Source organism: Leptidea sinapis, chromosome 2 (assembly GCF_905404315.1).
Source record: "Leptidea sinapis chromosome 2, ilLepSina1.1, whole genome shotgun sequence".
NCBI classification, from domain to species: Eukaryota; Metazoa; Arthropoda; class Insecta; order Lepidoptera; family Pieridae; genus Leptidea; species Leptidea sinapis.
Window position 1 is genome coordinate 136,994 of NC_066266.1, and position 23,144 is coordinate 160,137.

The 23,144-nt window shown below is 34.4% G+C and overlaps 1 protein-coding gene across 1 annotated transcript in view; it reads left to right on the top strand.

The window, feature by feature from the left end:
• Nucleotides 1–1,823: 1,823 nt before the first annotated feature.
• The window catches only part of LOC126974644 (thyroid receptor-interacting protein 11-like), a 109,606-nt gene continuing 88,285 nt past the window's right edge, over nt 1,824–23,144 (top strand). The window contains exon 1 of the mRNA XM_050822182.1: nt 1,824–2,111. Coding sequence (XP_050678139.1) covers nt 1,941–2,111 — 171 coding nt within the window. The 5' untranslated portion in view covers nt 1,824–1,940. The remainder of the gene's footprint in view (nt 2,112–23,144) is intronic.

Genomic DNA, 23,144 nt, shown 5'->3' on the forward strand with positions numbered 1-23,144 from the left:
AGCATTCTCGAATGGCTGCAGATTATTAGCTCTGCATTGCTGGGTACGCTCTCGTTGTTTATTTAACCTCGTATCGCGATGTTCAGGCGCTTCTGGACCCAACTGCTGTCTTTGTCTTTCACGGCTTTGTATTAATCTAACTTCATATTCTTCAGGCGTTTCTGATGCTACCATCTGTGTATATCGCTCCCGTTGTTTTGTTAACCTGGCTTCATATTCTTCAGGCGTTTCTGACGCTATCATCTGTGTGTATCGCTCCCGTTGTTTTGTTAACCTGGCTTCATATTCTTCAGGTGTTTTTGACGCTAATTGTTCCCGTCGTTTCTGTAATCGACTATTTCTATCTCCTTCACTTTCTTTAGCTCGTTTTGCTTTATACTTTTCTTTCGCTTTTTGAAGCCTTCGTTTACGTTGTGTTGCAGTTTCTGTTTTATTTGTGTTTGTATTTTTTATATTTTTTTTTACCATTTATTTCTCACGAGTAATGGACATTTAAACGGTCGACCCCCCCCCAGAGGTCCAATAAAGGGGCAAGGCTATGTACAACAAGATGCGCCTGAGTCTTGAGGGGAAGACGCTAACGACATATCATTTTTATCCACCCTAATGCCATACAGTTCTCGGCGCGTTTTAACCTTTCACCTTAACTTGGGTGGTGTACCGATAACGACGTATCATTTTTAGCCACCCTAACGCCACACAGTCCTCAACACGATACAAAATCTTGACTTGGGTGGTGGATTCAGGCTGGATTAATCAGATACCTAAATTACAGATTCAATTTCTAAATTTAAATCTTATTATTATACGCCATTTGGTGGCTGCGCCCATCTTAAATATTGAGGTTGTATAGTGCACTGTATTCTTCTTGTCAAGCCCTTTAATTTGATACGCATATTGGTGGGATTGATAAAAAATTGTTATCAGCCATTTGGTAGCGGCGGCCATCTTAGATTTCAATTTTGCATAGTAAATTGTATTCTACTTGTTGAGACCTTTCATTTGATACCCATATTGATGGGATCGATAAAACCTACGTTATCCGCCATTTCGTAGCGGCCGCCATCTTGTATTTAAATTTTTTAAAGTATATTGTATTCTGCTTGTTGAGCCCTTTCATTTGATACCCATATTGATGGGATTGATAAAACCTACGTTATCCGCCATTTTGTAGCGGCCGCCATCTTGGATTTCAATTTTTTATAGTATATTGTATTCTGCTTGTTGAGCCCTTTCATTTGATACCCATATTGATGGGATTAATAAAACATAAATTATCCGCCATTTTGTAGCGGCGGCCATCTTGAATTTATAATGATAATGAATAAACATAATTGTATTGTCACCAAAATCCAAAGTGTATACAAAATTTCAGATTAATCGGTTGACAGGAAGAGGGTGAAATTTGACCCAAGATTAATAAATAAAACAAACGGGGTGAGCTAAATAAAACCGTTTAATAAAAAACCGTTTAATAAAAGTTCAGTTTCCATTCTCGATATTTCATTCTAAATATACCATCTCTGTGGCCAAACGTCTAAATCTTGTGTTCTTATGTTAGCTGTGAAAGCTTACTCTGTGTTTTTTTCAGTTTTAGCAAAAATAATGCATTTCAAACTTTAATTTACAGTTTTCATTAGTATAACTCATTGTGTGTGTGTTTATGGAATAGTTAAAAATAATGAGAACAAATCTAAAATTTGTGATTGTCAGAAAATAAGTGAAAAAATTCAAAGTCGTGTTAGCTTACTATAGACAACTCAAGTAATGAAAAATGACTATAGTTTTAAGACATCTGTCACTATCATTATTTGCCAACAGGACGAAATATGAATTTTCAAAATATCAATTGCAATGTATTTGTTTACATTTGTTTTTAAACAATAATTTTGCAACTTAATACAGATTGTGATGTGTGGTTTCTAGTATTCAGATTTAAAATGTCGTGGCTAAACTTAAATGAGAGTTTGAACAGTATAAAGGGACAGATAACTAATTTTGCTACAGAGGTGTTATCTGATGGTGTAACTCCAAGTAATACTGAAGAAATTTCTGGAAATGATAATCAAGTGAAAGAACTAGAGGAGAAATGCCACAGCCAAGAGCTCGAGGTTAGTAGTTAATGTTAAACAACATAATATATTTGCCTTGGCAGCTGGTTGTGAGGTTATGTTTATATATTATATCACTTGTAATCTTGATTATTATTCTATCAGACGAACTAAGTGACGTTATCAAGGTGAAATTTATTAAGATTTACTGCATTGTGAGTATGTTGCAGTTAAAACCATCATGGTTTTATTGCTAAGTAGGATAATAATCACTAAACTTGTTAAATAAAATATTAAATTTTAAACTTCAATAAAGTGTGATTGGAAATTTAAAATCAAATCATGTACAAGTTTCAATAGTATCTTATTCATCGAAAAATTATCTTAAGTTTGGTCTTGTAGATTAACTATTAAGAAGAGTTTATTATATAAAAGTTATTAACACTTACTGAAAACTTATATTAAAATCTTATATAACTAAAATACTTCTTCTGTTTTATTAATAAACACATTGTAAAGTTACTCCAAGCTTAAAATTACTTTTCCTTAGGTAAGAAAAAGACAACAAGTTCTTGTAGACTAACTATTAAGAAGAGTTTATTATATAAAAGTTATTAACACTTATTGAAAACTTATATTAAAATCTTATATAACTAAAATACTTCTTCTGTTTTATTAATAAACACATTGTAAAGTTACTCCAAGCTTAAAATTACTTTTCCTTGTTATGTAATTCTGTAGTGATGAAGGTAAGAAAAAGACAACAAGAATAAGTTTACTACTTGTTTATTAATAATACAGCCCGAGTTTACACATGTATTTGTTGTTTTAGAAATTCCCAACCTTGGGGTCAAAAGCAGTTCTTAGGCATAACATAAATGAACATTGATTTTTGGGGGTTAATAAAGTCTAACAATCAACCCGTAATAATTATCAGAAACTCATATAATTATACATTATAATTGTGTTATGTGTACAAACTTGTTGCTGTAATAATAAATAATATTTTAGTTGGTACTTTTGTACTTGTACATAAGTTAACTTAAAAAAAGGTGCAGCTGTTAATGCCGCAAAAACATATCATAATATATAGAGTATTTTCTGTTGACCTGGAACTATGAAATTTGGCAAGTAATACCATCTTATATACTACAAGTATAGGGAAACATCTGAACCTACACATTTGTAATTAAATCATAAAAGGCAGGGTCTTTATTCAAAGTGTTGCCCCATAGCAAGATACTATAGAGGAGAATATATTATGAAAATAACAGGTTAAAGCTTTTGTTAATGTTAAATAGATAAATATCGAGCTATCAAGCTTTTTTTTGATTAATTTATTCTGCAATCGGTCACCAAGACCATAAGCGGAATTGTGGAGGGAACTATGACTGTTAGAGTGATGCGGCCAATACTGTGCCTTCTCCTTTTAATATGTGGTCACATTTCAGTCGCTTAACCACTGGCATTTGTAACATCTCTGTAATTAGAGTGTTGTTCAAGATGGTCTTTGTGTTTCACCTGGAACCGCTCGATCTCTGATTTAACAGTCGGTATTTTGAGATATTTGTTTGTTTGAGAATCTGAAATTTTGTATACACTTTGGATTTTGGTGACAATACAATTATGTTTATTCATTATCATTATAAATTCAAGATGGCCGCCGCTACAAAATGGCGGATAATTTATGTTTTATTAATCCCATCAATATGGGTATCAAATGAAAGGGCTCAACAAGCAGAATACAATATACTATAAAAAATTGAAATCCAAGATGGCGGCCGCTACAAAATGGCGGATAACGTAGGTTTTATCAATCCCATCAATATGGGTATCAAATGAAAGGGCTCAACAAGCAGAATACAATATACTTTAAAAAATTTAAATACAAGATGGCGGCAAAGAGGTTAAGAGAATTAAATGTAGCAGAAACAAGCTGAAAAAGTATATTAAAATAAATAAATACATAAAAAAGACAAATAAATTAGTAAATAAGCAAAAATTAATGAACAAAAATGTAAAATTTTGTAAAGAAAGAATAGATCTAATTAATCAATTAAATTTATACTCATTAACAATTCAAAAGAACCAATTAAAATATGAATCAGATATAAATAAATTAAGTAATGAAATCCTAAATCTACAGAAATCATTGGAAACAATGAATAACAGATACAATGTTACAAACAAACAGGTGAAGGATTAAGTACTGGTTTTAGATGAACTTCTTATAAACAAGGAGTCCGTGACAAGACACCACAAATGTGTTACCTACAACTTAGAGAAGAAATCTGAGCCTACTTGTGAGCCTCTTGCTAATCAGCAATTACCTTCACACAAATATAATCAAAACACAAGCTCATCTAATACTAAGTCTATCAGTTCCTTTAAACCAAATAATGTGAATAGCAAAATTGTAATGTTTAGTGATAACTTAGGTAAAGGTATGGGCCGGCTTATTTCAAGCGAGATGGGACAGGCAGTAACAAATTATTGTTTACCAGGACTAACCTTTTCACAGATTGTGCAAAGGCTATCTAAATTTAACTTCACCCCTGACACTACCTTAATGTTATTAATTGGAAACAGAGGAAATACAAACAGAACACAGCTAATCAAACAGTTTGAGTGTTTAGATTCTCTAAACATAAAGAATGTTGTTTTGTTTACTTTCCCCTATGGTCACAGATTGTCACAATCTGAAAATGATATCAGATATAAATTGAATTTATCACTTGACATGTTGATATGCAATAATAGAAATAAATTCCATTTGATTGATATAAATAATTATATTAAATCTAATTTCTCTATGAGAAATATTATTCCAATATATTTAAAACAACGATTAGCTATATCGCTATCATTTTATTTTATACAATCAGCCAAAAACTTGGTGTATCACACTGCTTCTATTGAGCAGTCTAAATTTGACATTGATAATAAAAATAAAACTTTGGAAATTATTCCAAACAATTTAAATTAATTTATAAGACAAAAGGGAATACCTCTTGCAATGAACCATGTTATAGTATAGTATCAAACAAATCAAAATTTATTTGTTGTAATAATGTTGTTAATCTGGTACACCAAAATATTCAGGGTATGTTAAATAAGGAACTTGAAATTGAAATATACATGAATTGCAATAACATACATATACTCTGTATTACTGAACACTGGCTTAAATCACATCACATCATGTTTAACTTCACTAATCACCGAGTTGGTAGTTCATTTAGCCGAGTTAATTCAATACATGGTGGCTCATTAATATTAATTAATAAAAATATTAAATTCAAGGAACGAAAGGACATTGTGAGCCTCTCTGTGGAACTAGTGGCCGAGATAGCTTGTATACAATTAGATCAGTTCATTATTATAAGTGTGTATAGACCTCCATCAGCACCATATGAGGATTTTGAAAATGTGATGGATGCAGTCTTGTCTAGAGTTTGTAAGGGCAACAAAAGGATTCTGATTTGTGGAGATTTTAATATTAATCTATTAGAACATTCCTCCATGTGTACTAAGTTTAAAAGTCTGTTCATGTCATATAATCTCAGTAACTTGTTTATAGAGCCAACTAGAATAACACTGACCACAGCTACTTGTCTAGATAACATTTTTACAAATATAAAGCTTAACAGCAAAAGTATAATAAATCAACTAGAATCAGATCACTGTGGACAACTTATTAGTTTTGATTGGCCGACAAAGAAAACTATAACTAAAGACATCACTGTTGTACCAATTACACAGGGCCGTCTGAATTTATTTAAATCTTACCTATTTAATAAATTGCAAGTAATGCCTTTAGAGGAAAATAACCCCAATGTTTTATATAATAATTTTTTTAATCTATTTAATACTGAATTTAAAAAAATATTTACATCAAAGACCATTACAATTAATACTAATACCAAATTTAGTGAATGGGCTACAACTGGAATTCATAAGAGTAGAATGAGGCTCTACAGCCTCTATGATGAAAAAACTTTCAACCATAATCCACTCTTTCTTGAATATGTAAAAAAATATTCAAAAACATTTAAACATGTTTGTCAAGCAGCAAAATCTTTATACTTAAGAAATAAAATAAGACATTCTAACGATAAAATCAAAACTACTTGGAAAATTATTAATAATGAAACTGGTAAAACAAAATATCAAAACTCTGAGTTTAATCTAAATATTAATAATGTAATTGTAAAATCAAACTTAGATGTTGCTAGAGCTTTTGAAAATTTCTTTACCAATGTTCCCATATCTACCACTAAACATTTAAACTTATGTCCAACCAGGGCAATATCATTACTTTCTGCAAATGTTACTAAATGTTCAAATAATTTCCAATTTAAGTATGTTAATATCTCGGATATCATAAAGTCATTTAAAGAGATTAATGTTAAAAAGACAGCTGACCTCTGGGGTATATCTGTTAAAGTAATAGGCTCTCTGATTGATATAATAGCGCCTGATCTAGCCCTAATATTTAACAAATGTATAGACTGTGGCACATTTCCAGACCTCATGAAGCATAGCAAAATAATACCTTTATTCAAGTCGGGTTGCTCATCAGATCCCTCTAATTATAGGCCTATTTCAATTTTGCCTACCCTGAGTAAAATATTTGAAAAACTAATACTGTGTCAACTACGCGCTCATTTTAACATAAATAAAATTATACATGATAAAAAATTTGGATTCACTCGGGGACGTTCAACTGTTGACGCAGGTGTTGCATTAATGGAACATATTTTTAGTGCTTGGGAGGATTCACAAGATTCTTTAGGAATCTTTTGCGACCTTTCCAAAGCGTTTGATTGCGTCCAACATGAAATTCTAATCAGGAAATTGCAACACTATGGCATAAGAGGAAGTGCATTAAATTTATTAATCTCATATTTGAATAACAGGATAAAGTATGTTGAAGTTAATAGTGTAAGGTCTTCAGGCTCCGTGTTAGGAATGGGTGTCCCGCAGGGTTCAATTCTCGGACCATTTCTGTTTTTAGTTTATATCAATGACCTACCCTATCTTATAAAGAACACACATGATATAGTATTGTTTGCGGATGATACATCACTATTATTTAAAGTTAATCGACATGCAACTACTATTGAACATGTAAATAATGCTATTTCTAAGGTAGAACAATGGTTCAAAGTAAACAATCTTCTTTTGAATGGTAAGAAAACGAAATGCTTAAAATTCATATTACCAAATGTAAAAAAGATTAACATACATATTAAATTAAATGGAGAAATGTTGGATCTTGTAAATAAGACAGTGTTCTTGGGTATAACTCTAGATGAGAAGCTTCAGTGGGGTGACCATATATCTGCCTTAGCAAACAGATTAAGCTCTGCAGCATATGCGGTTAAGAAGATAAGAGAACTGACTGACATAGATACGGCCAGAATAGTATATTTTAGTTACTTCCACAGCATTATGAGCTATGGTATCCTTTTATGGGGTAATGCTGCTGAGATCGATACGATATTTGTGCTGCAGAAGAGAGCCGTTAGAGCCATTTATAACATGGGATCTAGAATTTCGTTAAAGAATAAGTTTAAAGAAATAGGTATTATGACAGTGGCCTCACAATACATTTACGAGAATTTGATGTTTGTACAAAAGAATAAAAATAAGTTCACAAAACTAAGTGACTTACATAGTATTAATACTAGAAATAGGGGTAGACTTGTCATGCCTGCCACAAGACTCCATAAAGTCAGTAATTCCTTTAGGTGTCAGTGTGTTCGCTTCTATAATAAACTCCCCGAACATATAGCAAATATGTCTATAAATAAATTCAAAGCCTACACAAAAAGTAAATTAAGCAGCAAAGGCTATTACAATATCCAAGATTATTTAAATGATAAAGCAGCCTGGAATTGAATTGATCTACTTAAAGTGTGATTTGTTTTATGTGATTTTAATTGTTTGATGTTATTTATATTACTTATTTGATTTGTTTGATTTTAATTTTATCTGTTTGATATTATTTATTTATTATTATGAAATTTAGTGTATGACTGAACTTAAGCCATTGTAAATCAATGTTATGAGTTCAATAAACGTTTTGATTTTTTTTTTTATTTTTTTTTTGCGGCCGCTACAAAATGGCGGATAACGTAGGTTTTATCGATCCCATCAATATGGGTATCAAATGAAAGGTCTCAACAAGTAGAATACAATTTACTATGCAAAATTGAAATCTAAGATGGCCGCCGCTACCAAATGGCTGATAACAATTTTTTATCAATCCCACCAATATGGGTATCAAATAAAAGGGCTTGACAAGAAGAATACAGTGCACTATACAACCTCAATATTTAAGATGGGCGCAGCCACCAAATGGCGTATAATAATAAGATTTAAATTTAGAAATTGAATCTGTAATTTAGGTATCTGATTAATCCAGCCTGAATCCACCACCCAAGTCAAGATTTTGTATCGTGTTGAGGACTGTGTGGCGTTAGGGTGGCTAAAAATGATACGTCGTTATCGGTACACCACCCAAGTTAAGGTGAAAGGTTAAAACGCGCCGAGAACTGTATGGCATTAGGGTGGATAAAAATGATATGTCGTTAGCGTTTTCCCCTCAAGACTCAGGCGCATCTTGTTGTACATAGCCTTGCCCCTTTATTGGACCTCTGGGGGGGTCGACCGTTTAAATGTCCATTACTCGTGAGAAATAAATGGTAAAAAAAATATAAAAAATACAAACACAAATAAAACAGAAACTGCAACACAACGTAAACGAAGGCTTCAAAAAGCGAAAGAAAAGTATAAAGCAAAACGAGCTAAAGAAAGTGAAGGAGATAGAAATAGTCGATTATAGAAACGACGGGAACAATTAGCGTCATAAACACCTGAGCAATATGAGGCCAGGTTAAAAAAGCAACGTCAGCGATATACACAAATGACGGCGTCAGAAACGCCTGAAGAATATGAAGCCAGGTTAACAAAGCAACGTGAGCGATACACACAGATGATAGCGTCAGAAACGCCTGAAGAATATGAAGCCAGGTTAACAAAACAACGGGAGCGATACACACAGATGATAGCGTCAGAAACGCCTGAAGAATATGAAGCCAGGTTAACAAAACAACGGGAGCGATATACACAGATGGTAGCATCAGAAACGCCTGAAGAATATGAAGTTAGATTAATACAAAGCCGTGAAAGACAAAGACAGCAGTTGGGTCCAGAAACGCCTGAACATCGCGATACGAGGTTAAATAAACAACGAGAGCGTACCCAGCAATGCAGAGCTAATAATCTGCAGCCATTCGAGAATGCTATTAACACAATTTGTATACATTTTTGTGATATTTGTACCAAACGTTGTTATCCTAATCAAGTTCGTACAGTTCGGTACAACGCTGCTGCATTAACATACTTACCTTAACATTAACTTACATTAACTTCGAAAATATCATTGTTATTATGTTCCCGCTGTCAAACACATGTTACTAGTAATAAAACAACAGCACCACCAAAAGCTTACTGGAATAATCTGGATCCAGGTTCTATACCAGACGTTATTCAAACATTGACACAGGCGGAACAACGTTTGCTGTGCAGAATAATTCCCTTTGTTAAAATCATGAAATTTAGTGGCCTCTATGGGCAGTACGGTTTTCGCGGACAGGCAGTTTTATTTGCCCAAGGTATCTTTGAAGTCAGTGAAAGACTGCCTAGTATGCTACCAAGATCTGCAAGGCATTATTGTAGTAACCGAACGATTAGAAAATTTGAACATCACCAGGGAATTCACAATATGTCGCGAAAAAGTCTATAGTGCTTTAAGATGGTTAATCAGAAATAACCCGCTTTACAAAGATATACGTATTGACGACAATGCCCAAATTAGTGACCAGGAGTTAGTACGACTTAGTGTGCCCGAATTGTCTGAAGATGAAGCGTCCGAAAGGAATGAAAATGAAATTCGAAATGCATTCATTCCAATTAATAATGTTGCAAGAATTATTCGAGCTTCATGGCATCAAGGTGACTACAACGTCTTTACTTCGCGATATGCTGGTGTACAATGTAGTGCTATGTCGTTGGCGAACATTGTCCGAGCTGCAATCCTAAGCCCTAATCAATGGGACGTCAATATTCTGGAATGCTAATATGTTAGCGGGTGACTCCTTATATTGCTGGATTCGTACCCAGCTTGATCCTACTGAACTGGATGAAACAGGATATTTAGAGATACGAAACTTTCATATCGTCAGGCAAAGTTTACAAATGTATGAATGCCGATTTTCTATAGAATATGATGAAGACACTCTTTTATTCGGGAGTCTCCAAGATTCTGTAAATACCAATAATATCGGCATTACATTACATACAGCTTTAAATAGATTATTTTATAGTCATTCTTCAGGAATATTGACAGCGTCAAATAAATCTGTTGGCGTATTTCGCGGTGAAGACAAATACTATTTTGCTGATTCCCATTCTTGTGGCCCAAAAGGAAAACCAACACCAGAAAATGGCAAAGCCTGTGTTATACAATGCGACATCTTACAAGAACTGTGCCGCATCTGTAAAAGATGCCTCGGATCCCGTAATATCGTGTACACCCTTACACGCGTAGACGTACATTTGAGGGAAAATATTATCACTCGTCAGGGTGTTCAAGTACAGCAACAGGAAGGTGCCATCACTCATCAGGATGTACAAGTACAACAACCGCTTTCGAATCTGAGATCTGAAACTATACCTATACAAACATCTGTAATGTTGCCTATTGATAGCGTCCAACCTGATGTTGAAGATGAGCTAGAGGTATCTGAAAATGTAAACGAAATCAGAAGAAAGACGAATAATAATATTGTGAATGAAGCTTATGAGTTAAAAGCAGAAGAGTTCGCATGGTATCAGCTTTTCCCGTATGGTAAAAATGGTTTGAAAGAACAACGGCCCGTAAATATAAGTCCTTTGGATTACTATCAATTTTGTTTATTAGCTGATGTTAGATTTCAGCGCAACGATTACCTATTCTATGCTCTATCAATGTTTGAGTACTATCGAGTTAAATCAACCATTGCAGCTTGTGCTAGAAAAGTTGAAGGTGAAAACGGCAATCGAGTGGAAGACCTGCACTTATATTTAAAAAATCTAAGAGGTTCCGCTGCTTATTGGCGTAGTGCTCTTAGTGATCTTATAGCACAAATCAGATGTTTAGGACCTCCCACTTATTTTGTTACATTGAGCTGCAATGATCTTCACTGGAAGGATATGAAAAGAGGTCTCCTTGTTAGTGATGGTAAACAGCACATTGACCCAGATGACATAGATATTCAGGAAACTCAGAGACTCATCGAGATGTATCTAGTTGTTGTGAGTAGACATTTTATGGTACGTGTTAATGCGCCAATGCAGTTTCTTAAAACTGATACTGAAATATTTGGCGGTAAAGTTAAAGATCATTGGTGGTGAATCGAGTTTCAGAACAGAGGAAGTCCTCATTTGCATATGGTTGTTTGGATCGAAGATCACCCGTCTGTTGCGACACCTGAAGGAATAGCTCGCATTGATTCAGTCTGTAGTACTGTCATTCCTCCAGAAACTTCAGAACTATAATTATGAATTAGTTAAAAATTGTCAAATACATCGACACACTAGTACCTGCACGAAAAATAATTCTGTTTGTCGTTTCAACTTTCCACGCTCGGAATGCTTAGAGACACATGTTATTGATCCTTTATCTAACGAATTCATCTACAACGGTGGTCGCATTTGCGTTCTGAAAAGAAAAAGTGAAGATGGTTGGGTAAATAATTACAGTCCTGCTTTGCTAAAAATGTGGAAAGCCAATATGGATATACAACCGTGTGGTACAAATGAGTCGATTGCGTATTACATCGCTAAATACGTGTCAAAATCAGAACCTACAAACCTAGATGGTGAAGTATTTCGAGCTATTCAACAAATTAGAAGAGAAGAAACTGACGTCTCGCGTAAGCTGTTTAAAATATGCATGCGCATATTAAGAGAACGTCAAGTTTCAGCCTGCGAATGCGTATTCAGGCTATGCCATTTGAGTATGCGTGACAGCTCGAGAAAAACAATTTTTGTCAATACTCGTAAAGCGGAACAAAGGTATAAAGTGTTGAAGTTTAATGAAGCTGGTCAAGCAGCAGGATATTGTGCCAATATTTTCGAACGATATGAAAAGCGACCAGCAGAGCACCCCAACTATGATTTTAACAATATGTGTCTCATAGAATTTGCGATGTTATTTGAGCCACACTACACAAAACCGCCAGTTATAAATGAAGAGAGCATCGATACCGATGCTTATGCACCGCACGAGCAAACAACAAGAAGGCGTCTTATAACTTTAACAGACAACACCAAAATGACTATTATAAACACTCCAGCTGTAGTACGGGTACCTAACTTCGTAGCAGCTTCTGATCCAGAGTCATATTATTACAGTTTACTAATCCAGTATATGCCGTATCGCAATGAGGCCGAACTTTTAGGAGAATTTAATAGTGCCAGAGATGCGTTTCTCGCCAACGAAGAAAGTTTAAGACAAACAAACGCCTACTTGGAAATATATCGTGAATGTGACAGGCAGCTTGAAAATGCATTCGCGCAAGTACACGCTTTTCAGATACTGGAACACGCAGAGCCGATGGAACTAGACCATGAAGAAGAAGTTCCTTATTTGCCAATGAATGAAGACCAGTTCTTACAGGCTAAGCAGTCTATGAATGCAGGACAAAAGGAAATTTTTACATTAGTTAACCAGTCCATACAAAATCAAATGTCAGGTGCTGAAGAACGTTTAAAAATATACTTTACAGGAGGAGCTGATGTGGGCAAGACTTTTCTATTAAAGTTATTACGAGACCAAATTAATAGGTGCTACGCAAAGGATGCGGTTAAAGTCGGCTCACTAACAGGAGTTGCAGCTAGATTAATAAATGGAGCTACGATACACATTACTTTAAAATTGCCTGTACAGAAAGACGGTCGCATAACAGGTATGTCACCACTGTCCGGAAACTATTTGCGAATAATGAGGCAACAATGGCATCAGACAGAATTTTTGATTGTCGACGAGATTTCCATGGTGTCTTATCAAATGTTATGCATGATGGACGCTCGATTAAGGCAAATTAAGAACTGTGAAAATGAGTTTTTTGGAGGAGTAAACGTATTACTTTTCGGTGATCTTTTACAACTGCCTCCTATAAAACGATCAGGAACACCTGTTTTCAAACAGCCAGAACATCTCCAACCAGCTACACATCTCTGGCGTTTATTCACGCTGTGTGAATTAACTGAAAATATGCGTCAGCAAGGTGACCAGACTTTTATTGATATTTTGAATGCTTTGAGAGTCGGTGAGCTAACAACCCAACATTTTAGTATTTTAATGGGAAGACTTCTTCAAGACACGAGTGATGAGTTTGCAATAGACAAAGCGTTAAGGGTATACCCCACAAATCAACAAGTTAACGACCACAACTCTGCTGTATTGAATTTGTACAGAAATAATGGTGCTCGCATTTACAAAATAAAAGCGCAGGATCAGCTAGTACACGCCACACGAAATGCAGACAATGTGGATATAGCTACTATACCAGCTGATATCAACAAAACTGGGGGTTTACCAGCGGAACTGCAAATATTTGTGGGGGCAAAAGTCATGCTACGGTCCAATATTGACGTTTCAAAGGGATTAGTAAATGGCGCTATAGGCTACATCAACGAAATCGTTTGGCCTCAATTTCGTCGAATTCAGATGTATGCAACAGATGTACCTTCCGTCCGAATTGATTTCGCAAGAGACGGAGTACATCTTATACACCCGAAAGCCATACAGTTTCCAGCTAAGTACAATTACGGGACGGCTGAAAGAAGAATGTTGCCTTTAATACTATCATGGGCTTCTACAATACATAAAATGCAGGGCAGCACTGTGGATCACGCAGTCGTATACTTAGGTGCGAAACTGTTTGAAGTAGGTCAAGCCTACGTGGCTCTTAGTAGAGTAAGATCTTTGCAGGGACTACGTATAGAGGAGTTGGACTGCAATAAACTAACGGGCAAGAAACCTTGCAATAATGAAGCACTAAATGAATTAAACAGAATGCTAAATAAAAACTAAAAACTAGAAAATAAAAATAGGTAAAAAAAACTTTTTAAGTTAAACGGTTTTATTTTAAACATACATTGCAATGTTTAAGATAAATGTACTAAAAACCAAAAAATAATAAAATAGATACAGTCGTGGGAATTATAAACATATGCATAGACTAGACTAAAATAAAACCGTGGGGCACGTCAATTGTCTACAAATTATCGACTTAATGTGCGATAGAAGAATCGTTTAATTCGTCGTTAAAACAGGCAGTTGGCCCGCAGACGGTGAGGAAATTACTTACTATTTTCTTGCTCATGGAAATTCCAATAGTTATACACTCCATGTAAATAAAAGAGATGTTTCAACTAGTTTATCGTTGGACATTCACACTGCTGGCTGGCGAGGAATCGTTTCACTGCTCGTAGTTTGTCTTTAATCGACAAAACATATGATAAAAGTACTACTCGCTCACCACTATGAAACCCTAAAACTCGCTTATAATCGAGCTTGCTAGCTTGTTTCCACATTCTAGCCCTACTTATCACACGTCCAACGTTGTCGGTTGAACAACTGCCTAATTAGTGTAACATTACAAAACAAACATTTTAATCAACGATTGTAGACAATTGGCGTGCCCCACGGTTTTATTTTAGTCTAGTGCTTACTTATGTACTTACTTACGTACTTACTTACGTAGTACTATGCATATGTTTATAATTCCCACGACTGTATCTATTTTATTATTTTTTGGTTTTTAGTACATTTATCTTAAACATTGCAATGTACGTTTAACATAAAACCGTTTAACTTAAAAAGTTTTTTTTACCTATTTTTATGTGTAACTCTGATCTTGCATCACCTTGTTTGACCTGGAACAGGCGCTCTGTGAGGTACCAAGATAAAAAAAGGAATAATGAGTGTGGCAGTTTATTCTTTAATTTAACCATGAGCCCCTTATGCCAAGCACGGTCAAATGCCTGTTGGATGTCGAGAAAAGCAGCTGAACATTAATTCTTACGTTCAAGACTTTGTCGAGTGGTATGGTAGACACGATGGACCTGTTCTATTGTAGAGTGTGAAGTACGGAATCCAAACTGATGAGATGGTACCAAAAAGTTGTTGATCCATGATTGGTTTTAGCCTCCTGATGAATGTTTTTTCCCACAGCTTTGACAAGACCGGAGTCAGACGTATAGGACGATAGGAAGTAACCTCCTGTTCTGGTTTACCCGGCTTTGGTATCATGACTACCAGAGAGATCTTCCAAAGGATTGGGTAATGAGATGTTCTTAGGATACCATTGTATAAGCATGTTAAAAATGTAACACATTTCTTTGGCAGGTTTTTAGGACTTTAGGTGTAATCAAGTCAAAGCCTGGTGATTTTTATGGGTCCAGGAGTCTGATATCTTTAGCTATTTCTTTAGGAGAAATACTTTTTAGTGGCAGACATAGTTGAAAGTCTTGTTGCAAAAGAGGTTCAAGGCCAGACTCGTCGGTTTCTTGGTCGTTAGGCTTAAATACTGATGACAGGTAGTCACCAGTTTCTTAGGATCGCTCGGCCAGTGTGTGGGCTGCCCAGTAGAAATTGGTTGGAGATGAATCATGTCTAGACATCTTTTTAATTCGCGGCCTCTTGTGCTTGTGGTGTGAGAGCCCCAAAAGGTATATTTGACGTTCCAATCCCCGCCCACTATGAATTTTGTGCCTAATGTTTTAAAGTATGCAGTGAATTTTTCAGCACTAATCTTATGTCGCGGTGGGCAGTAGACTGAGGAAACAGCAATAGAGTTGTGTTTCTCTTCAATTTTATCCGTGGTGGCCTGTATATGTTCCGTGCAATATGGTTCCAAGACATAATGCTTAATTTGATTGCCAAGGCAGTCCCTGCATGCGCTCTACCATCTGGGTGAGGAGTGATATAAATTTTAAATCCTTGATACGAGGAGACATTTGAGCCATCACATGCGACTCAGATATTAACACGATGTCTAGTTTGTTGGCAATAATAAGAGTTTCTAGGTCTTGTATGTTTGGAGTTAAGCCATTTATGTTCCAGGTTGCTATGCGTAAGGATGCCATTTGTTAAGCTAGTTTGTTTACAACTGTGGTCAACAGACTCATGAGAGAGCTGATTTTTTAAAGTAATATGTCTATATTTTCGTTTTGTTTAACTAGCAACTGTTCTAACATGTTTTTGTTAAGGTTTTCGGAATTTTCGTTTTCTGCTGTAAGGTTTTGTGGAAAAGTCTTGGATCAACCGTTGCAGTAACTTGTGAGTATGTACTTGAACTCTTAGCTGGGTACTAATCGGATCATGATTTTCTGGAACTGTGTTGGCAAGCTGCTTTGTAAAATTTTTGTGGTTTCCAATTCGTGGTATCTGACTATTTTGTCTTCTTTTACCTATTTCTCTGTATACTTGGCAGCCCTTGTAATTTTCTAGCTGGTCACAAGAACAGGTCACACTTGGCGGATGATTCTATCTTTTTTTGGGCAGTCAGAGGTTTTGTGACCTTCTCCACATTTCACGCATCTATATGCATGCATATCATATCATGCAATTATTTTTTGAATGTCCATACTGTTGGCAACGCTGGCATTGTACATACTGATATTTTTACGTGGATTTTCAATTTTTATACGTTGGTGATAGGTGTATTTAATTTCTTTAACTTGTTTATTATTAATGTTTGGTTCTAAATTCACAAAAATGGTAGACCTAGGTAACTTTTTGGGGCTGTCAAATGTTTCCAATAAATATTCTGTATTGGCTTGTTATTTCACTTTTTAACTTTAACTATGCCAAGGAGTATGCTGGTACAACACATTCTGGAGTCTATATCAAAGTCAGTGTTACTGACTAAATTTGACTTAAACCTTAACTATAACAGCTATTATGTTGCAATCCATCGACTGCATACTTACAATCTCTTTGCTATTCTACATAGCAAGAAATTTTGGTATCTAAAAATTTGTGGTAGTTGTTGTTATATAATGACACTAGCTGAGCTGACCAATATTTAATCAGAGGTGGCGCAGTAGATAGAATGGTTGATGCTCACCATGCTGTGTTCGATCCTTGCCTTCAGATACTAATGTGTTTTCGTTGATAGAATAGAATAGAATAAAATAAAATTTTCAGTTTTACATAAGATGTTTTACAAAATGGAAGAATAAAATTAAACAAAAACTGAAAAAGGGTCCTCAGCTTAATGCTGTCACATATTACAGCACTGGTTTTCTGGAGTACCCGAGAATTGTGTGGTGCTACTAACCCGAAAACACATATCTTTATAGATTCTATACAATTACAGACATTCTATACAGTAGTATGCAAATGGGTTGGTACAAGTAATAGATTGGCATAACAAACAAACAAATAATAATATATATATCTTTAAAATAACTTAAAATCAAAATAAAGATCCGAATGACGACTCTGCATTAGGATTTTGAGTTTTTAAAAGATGTTGTTTTAATATTTTTTGATTAAATATATAGATTTACAATTTCTAACCGGTGGAGGCAAATCGTTTCAACATTTCGCGGTAGCGTAGCGGAAGCTACCGCGAAAAGCAGTCGTTCTGAACCTTGGAAAGGTTAATCATACAGCAATTCTTAGATGACGATTGGAAAACTCAAGCTTCTCATACAAATATTATGGCTGTTTATTTTTAATTATACCAAACAAGAGGATTGCAAAATGAAGATATCTGCGGTAGGACATATTCAAAATATTGTTGTGATTTATGTACGATGAAATGTGCGCATATTTAGGAATAGGAAAACAAAATCGAATGCAGGCGTTTTGAATGCGTTGAATTAATTTTTTAGAGCGAGCTAATAGACATGGACCAAAAACATTATCAACATAATTTAATTCGTAGGTCCGTAGTGAGATATGGACGTATACGGTATAACACTGACAGCCTGTAAAAACAAGAGCGAGAAACCTGTACAAGATAGTTTTCAAAATGCAATGAGCTATCCATGAGTAGACCCAGATTTCGAGCTTCCGTAACACGATTAATCGTAACGCCTAGGGTATTACTTCAGGGTTATTTGATCTCTTTAATTACCAGACCCCAGTAGATTGTGAGATTTATCAGGATTGGTGACTAAACAATTTCGTTCAGATTTTTTCGCTACATTATCTAAATCTAAGTTCAATAGTATGACCGCTTCCACTGTATTTTTTGGGTTAAAGGATGTGTAAATTTGTTGATCATCAGCGTACATATGTTAATTGCTATTCTTAATACATAAAGTAATCTGCACAATATAGAATAAAAAGAACCGGGCCGAGTATAGAACTCTGAGGAACACCACGTGTTAAAGACTTTCCTTAGAAACACTGTGGGTACCATTACCATTAACAACCTGGACAATCTGCGACCGACCATTAAGATAACTAGAAAACCATTTAATTGTTTTAATGTCAGAACCATAGTATGTAAGCTTGGATAGTAACAGAGAGATGTTTACTGTTTCGAAAGCCCTAGATAAATCCAATAGTGTCAGTATTGTGCCCTTTCCCGTATCTTGTTCTTTACTGAATCCTGATTGATTTTGAGGAAAAATTTTGTTTTGTTCTAAGTACTCGGTAAGTTGTATACAAATATCTTTTTCAACAATCCTTGACAAAAATGGTAGAATATTAATAGGTCGTTAATCTTTCAAGGCGCAAGGGTGGCTAGTTTTGGGTATAGGTTTAACTATTGCAATTTTCCAAAAATCAGGGAATAAATGTATTATTATTGATGTATTTATAATGTGAGTTATTATAATAAGCGTTTGAGGAGAAGTAATTAAAAGAATGTCTAAATATATGCCATCTATACCTGTTGCGTTGGTGTAAATAGACTTTATAATTTAATATACAACTGTTTCATCTATAGGTTTTAAATTGAAAGTTGATTCACCATGTCTGTGAAATTCAAAATATGTTAGTTCAGACATTGTTACATTTCTATTCCCTGGTAATGACAGAAAATGGTTGTTCAACAATTCCGGATTTTTGAGATGCGCTGGAATATCCATATTTTTATGTGTAAAATTAACAACGTCTTGTTTTATATTTTTCCATAACTCTCGAGGGCTATCTAACTTTTTAATAAGGTAATATTCAAAATACGATTTCTTTTCAGCTTTAATGGCAGTTCTTACAACTTTTTTTAGTTCTTTATAATAATTTTTATGATCATCAATTTTGGTACGTCGACTACTAGGAAACTACGGATATATGCATTGTCCCTTAACTTCATCATTTGCTTTATAATAAACTTTTTTTAACGGGGCATCAGGGGCGTGCTTTCCATATTATATGCCTTTAGGCATTGCCTACCTCGTTATGAAAGTATTAAATAAAATAAATAAATACAGTTACTCAATGTATAATAAAAATAAAATATCAAATAATAAAGTTGATTAAGTTTAATTTGCTTCCTTTATTCTATAACCAAACTTCATACACACTAAATTCGTACGGTAGGCATTCCCAAAAATGCCTATGCGACGCAACGAGTATTTCATAGATCTTATTTAGAAATTTAGTATTGGTCACAGTTAAATGATATTCAGCAATGTATGGGCGGCTAGGTAGGCATGCATACTTCCGATTTGTAGCGAGATAAATCGATTACCCCACATCTGTCTCACTCCCTCCATATTAGGAGTTTATGGCTATTTCGTTTTTTTGTCTTCGTGAGAATCATTAGAGTAAATAGGTATTAGTATTTTATTTTTATTTTAGTTCACTCCGTCATTCGTGACCCATGTTAAGTTGTACTGTGATAAAAAGTTGATGTGTGATTTGTGTTTAAAATAGGTCTTAAAAATATAAAAGTAATAGAGAAATTAAATTAGTGTGTTGGTTATGATATAGCTACAGGTTTCAATAATAAATAAAATAAAATTATTTCTTTTAATAGACCAGTACTTTTACGAGTAATGTTCAAGCATTTTTGAGATATTTGTGTTGGTGAAAAATTACCGTTCGACCGGCCCATTACTATTGTTATTGTAATCAAAACAAGTTACAGCCCGAAAAAACCGGGAAAAGAAGTGGTAAGCAAATTTATATATATATATATATAAATTAGGTATAATAATATTATCTAGAAAAGCTAAAGATACTATTAAAATTATAATATGAACTATGAAGCCGACAGCGCTATGCTATTTTGAGGTCATAAATTCAAAAAAAATATATAATTTGAGTCTTTATACAACGGTCCTCTGTGATTTGAGTTTAAAGTTATTTTTTGAAGCCACAATCGTTTCAAAATGTTTTTTTTTTTATGGAATAGGAGGACAAGCGAGCGTACTGGTCACCTGGTGTTAAGTGATCACCGCCGCCCACACTCTCCTGCAACACCAGAGTGATGTGATGATATTACTTTATTAAGAGTTTTTAATAATAATTAAAGGTATTAATATGATCATAAACGCAATAAATTTTAGGTTTGACAGTAAATGATTGCAGTATGGGTGTTTACCGCTAGATGGCGGTAAAAATGAAAATATGTGTAATCTTAGAATTTTGATAACAAATATTTTTTGTTAAATAAACACGCATGCATTGGCTATTGAGTTAAAATAATAAAGCAGTTTAAGGTATACTTGTTCCTCGAATGACACAAACTAAAATATTAGGTTGACCATATGGTACGTCAACTACATGCGAAACACAAACAACTCCAGTATGTAGATTTCAAAACCTAGTACGTAAGTGACGCATGCGCTAGCTTTATTGTCACCTACTTCGCAGATCCGACCGATATTAAAAAAATGGGGAAAGATAAAAAAGGAAAGCATATCCGGTCATTGTAATCCAAATTTAAATTTATTAAGCTTCCTAAAGACGCTGAAACAATCTAATTTAAAGTGATTATTATAATTATGAAATTACCATTTATGACAGTTACCTATCTAATACATATACGAAATAGATTCAATGGTTGTGTTTTGTTTTCCGTACTAAGACAATGATGTTTTATACATACAGATAATTACTCACGTCATACAAAAACAAAGCAGAAATATGGCACATGCCACAAATGACACAATAATAAGCTTCGACTGCTATGTCTATACATTTCTGCGTTTGCTCCAGTTATTTAAAATATTATTGATTAATAAGCAGCAATGTATAATTTTTGTCATTTTAAGACTAAGCTGCGTATGCTTAATTTAGAACCTAAATTAAATTTTTTAACCCTGCGAAAACACTAAGCAAACATTTATTTTGTAATTTAAAGAACTATATATATATATATATATATTACTATTATATTTTAATAAGTACTAAAAGGCTTAATGGTTTATAATTTGACACCATAAATCGCAATTTTAAAATGTAACTGTTGTAATTTTTACGCAAAAAATCTCTAATATCAGAATATCAACTAGGTTTCGAAACGCATCGCATATGGTTCGAGTAAAAGGGACAGGCTTATGCAACGACTGTACACTGTACAGCGTCATCTCTTTCTCACACCGCGGACCACATATATATTTCTTTCGTTCATTCTTTCAAAAGCTATTCGAACGCCAGTTAGTTAAAGGCACTCCATGGTACGAATCTTAGCGATTCATTTTAGGTACCGAAACTGAATTGCATCGGAATTAAATTGCTAATTAAAAGTTGATGGAGGCCTCCTGGTTATTAAAATGTTAAGTTCACTGAAATAAATTTATAGATATTGTATCTTTTTTCTTCGAAGAAGTTCGGTTAGAGCCAACGAAATTCGTTTAAACCAAATTTGTAACGAACATCGGCCCATCTCTTGTCTTCCATTTTGAAATACATAATAGTATGTTTATTGATACTTAACATGCCCAAGGTCGGCAACACTCTTGTGGTTTCTCTAGAGATACAAGTATATGTATGTTCGCCTGGCCTCCTCTTCAAAAAAAAAAACATCTTATAACAATGTAATCCATAAAGTATATCATTTATTAATCTATTAATATCCAACTAGGAAAAATTTCGTATAAAATCTGCATAGTCCCATCCCGATACATTGAGTAGCGGCCGTTTTCAATAACCTATCTATCATTAATTTAAGCTACTAGAGGTAGACATATCTATCCTTGTACGTTATTGAAAACGGCCGTAGAACAATAGTTAAACCTATTCCGTCTTATTACAAAACGTAGACTAAAGATAGTACTGGGTTTAAAACAGCTTTAGACCATGGACTTAGTTGATTTTTATTATAAAACGAGTTTTAAGACTAAACCATACATCACCTTTGGTACTATAGTTAAACCACTAAGACCCCTAGTTTAAACGAAGGTCTAACTTTTTGAGATACGTCAAACTTCGTTGAATTTTATTTTGAGGTTACTAGTTCTACAAAAATGGACATGAATCTAATAGAATTAATTGATTGAGAAGATTTGGAGATGCTGGAGTCATCTTGGCAACCTAATAGACGTCGCTATGGATAACTTCTTACTTTGAAAAAAAAAAAAAACATAAGTAAATGATAACCAAAACAAACCATATAATGTGTGTAGTTTGTGATTCAGACTTAAAAATTATGAACATTGTGGTAATGCGGCGTGTTTGTGCTCATTATTCCAGAATATTTTGAGAATGCAGGTTAAAAAATGATTGTGGTTGGTGTATTCTCTGGAAAATAGTGGAAGACAGTGGTAATCCCTATACTCCCGAATTTATTTACACCGTTACACACCACAAGACCACAAAAAGTAAAGCAGAACAGATGCCATTTCCGTACTCGAAATACAGTGGAATGATGTTTTGGTCTCTGGAAGCAACAGTTTGTCTAGAAGCATGTATGGAAACATAGACAGTAAAAAATAACAATTCTGGAAGATATTCTGTTTTCTGTTGAGGAAGACATTTTCATGAAGAGCATGATCCACTCTACTAGAGTACCAATACACCAAGTCTTTACAAGTACATTAAAAGGCAATATTAGGAGAAGGCAATTTATT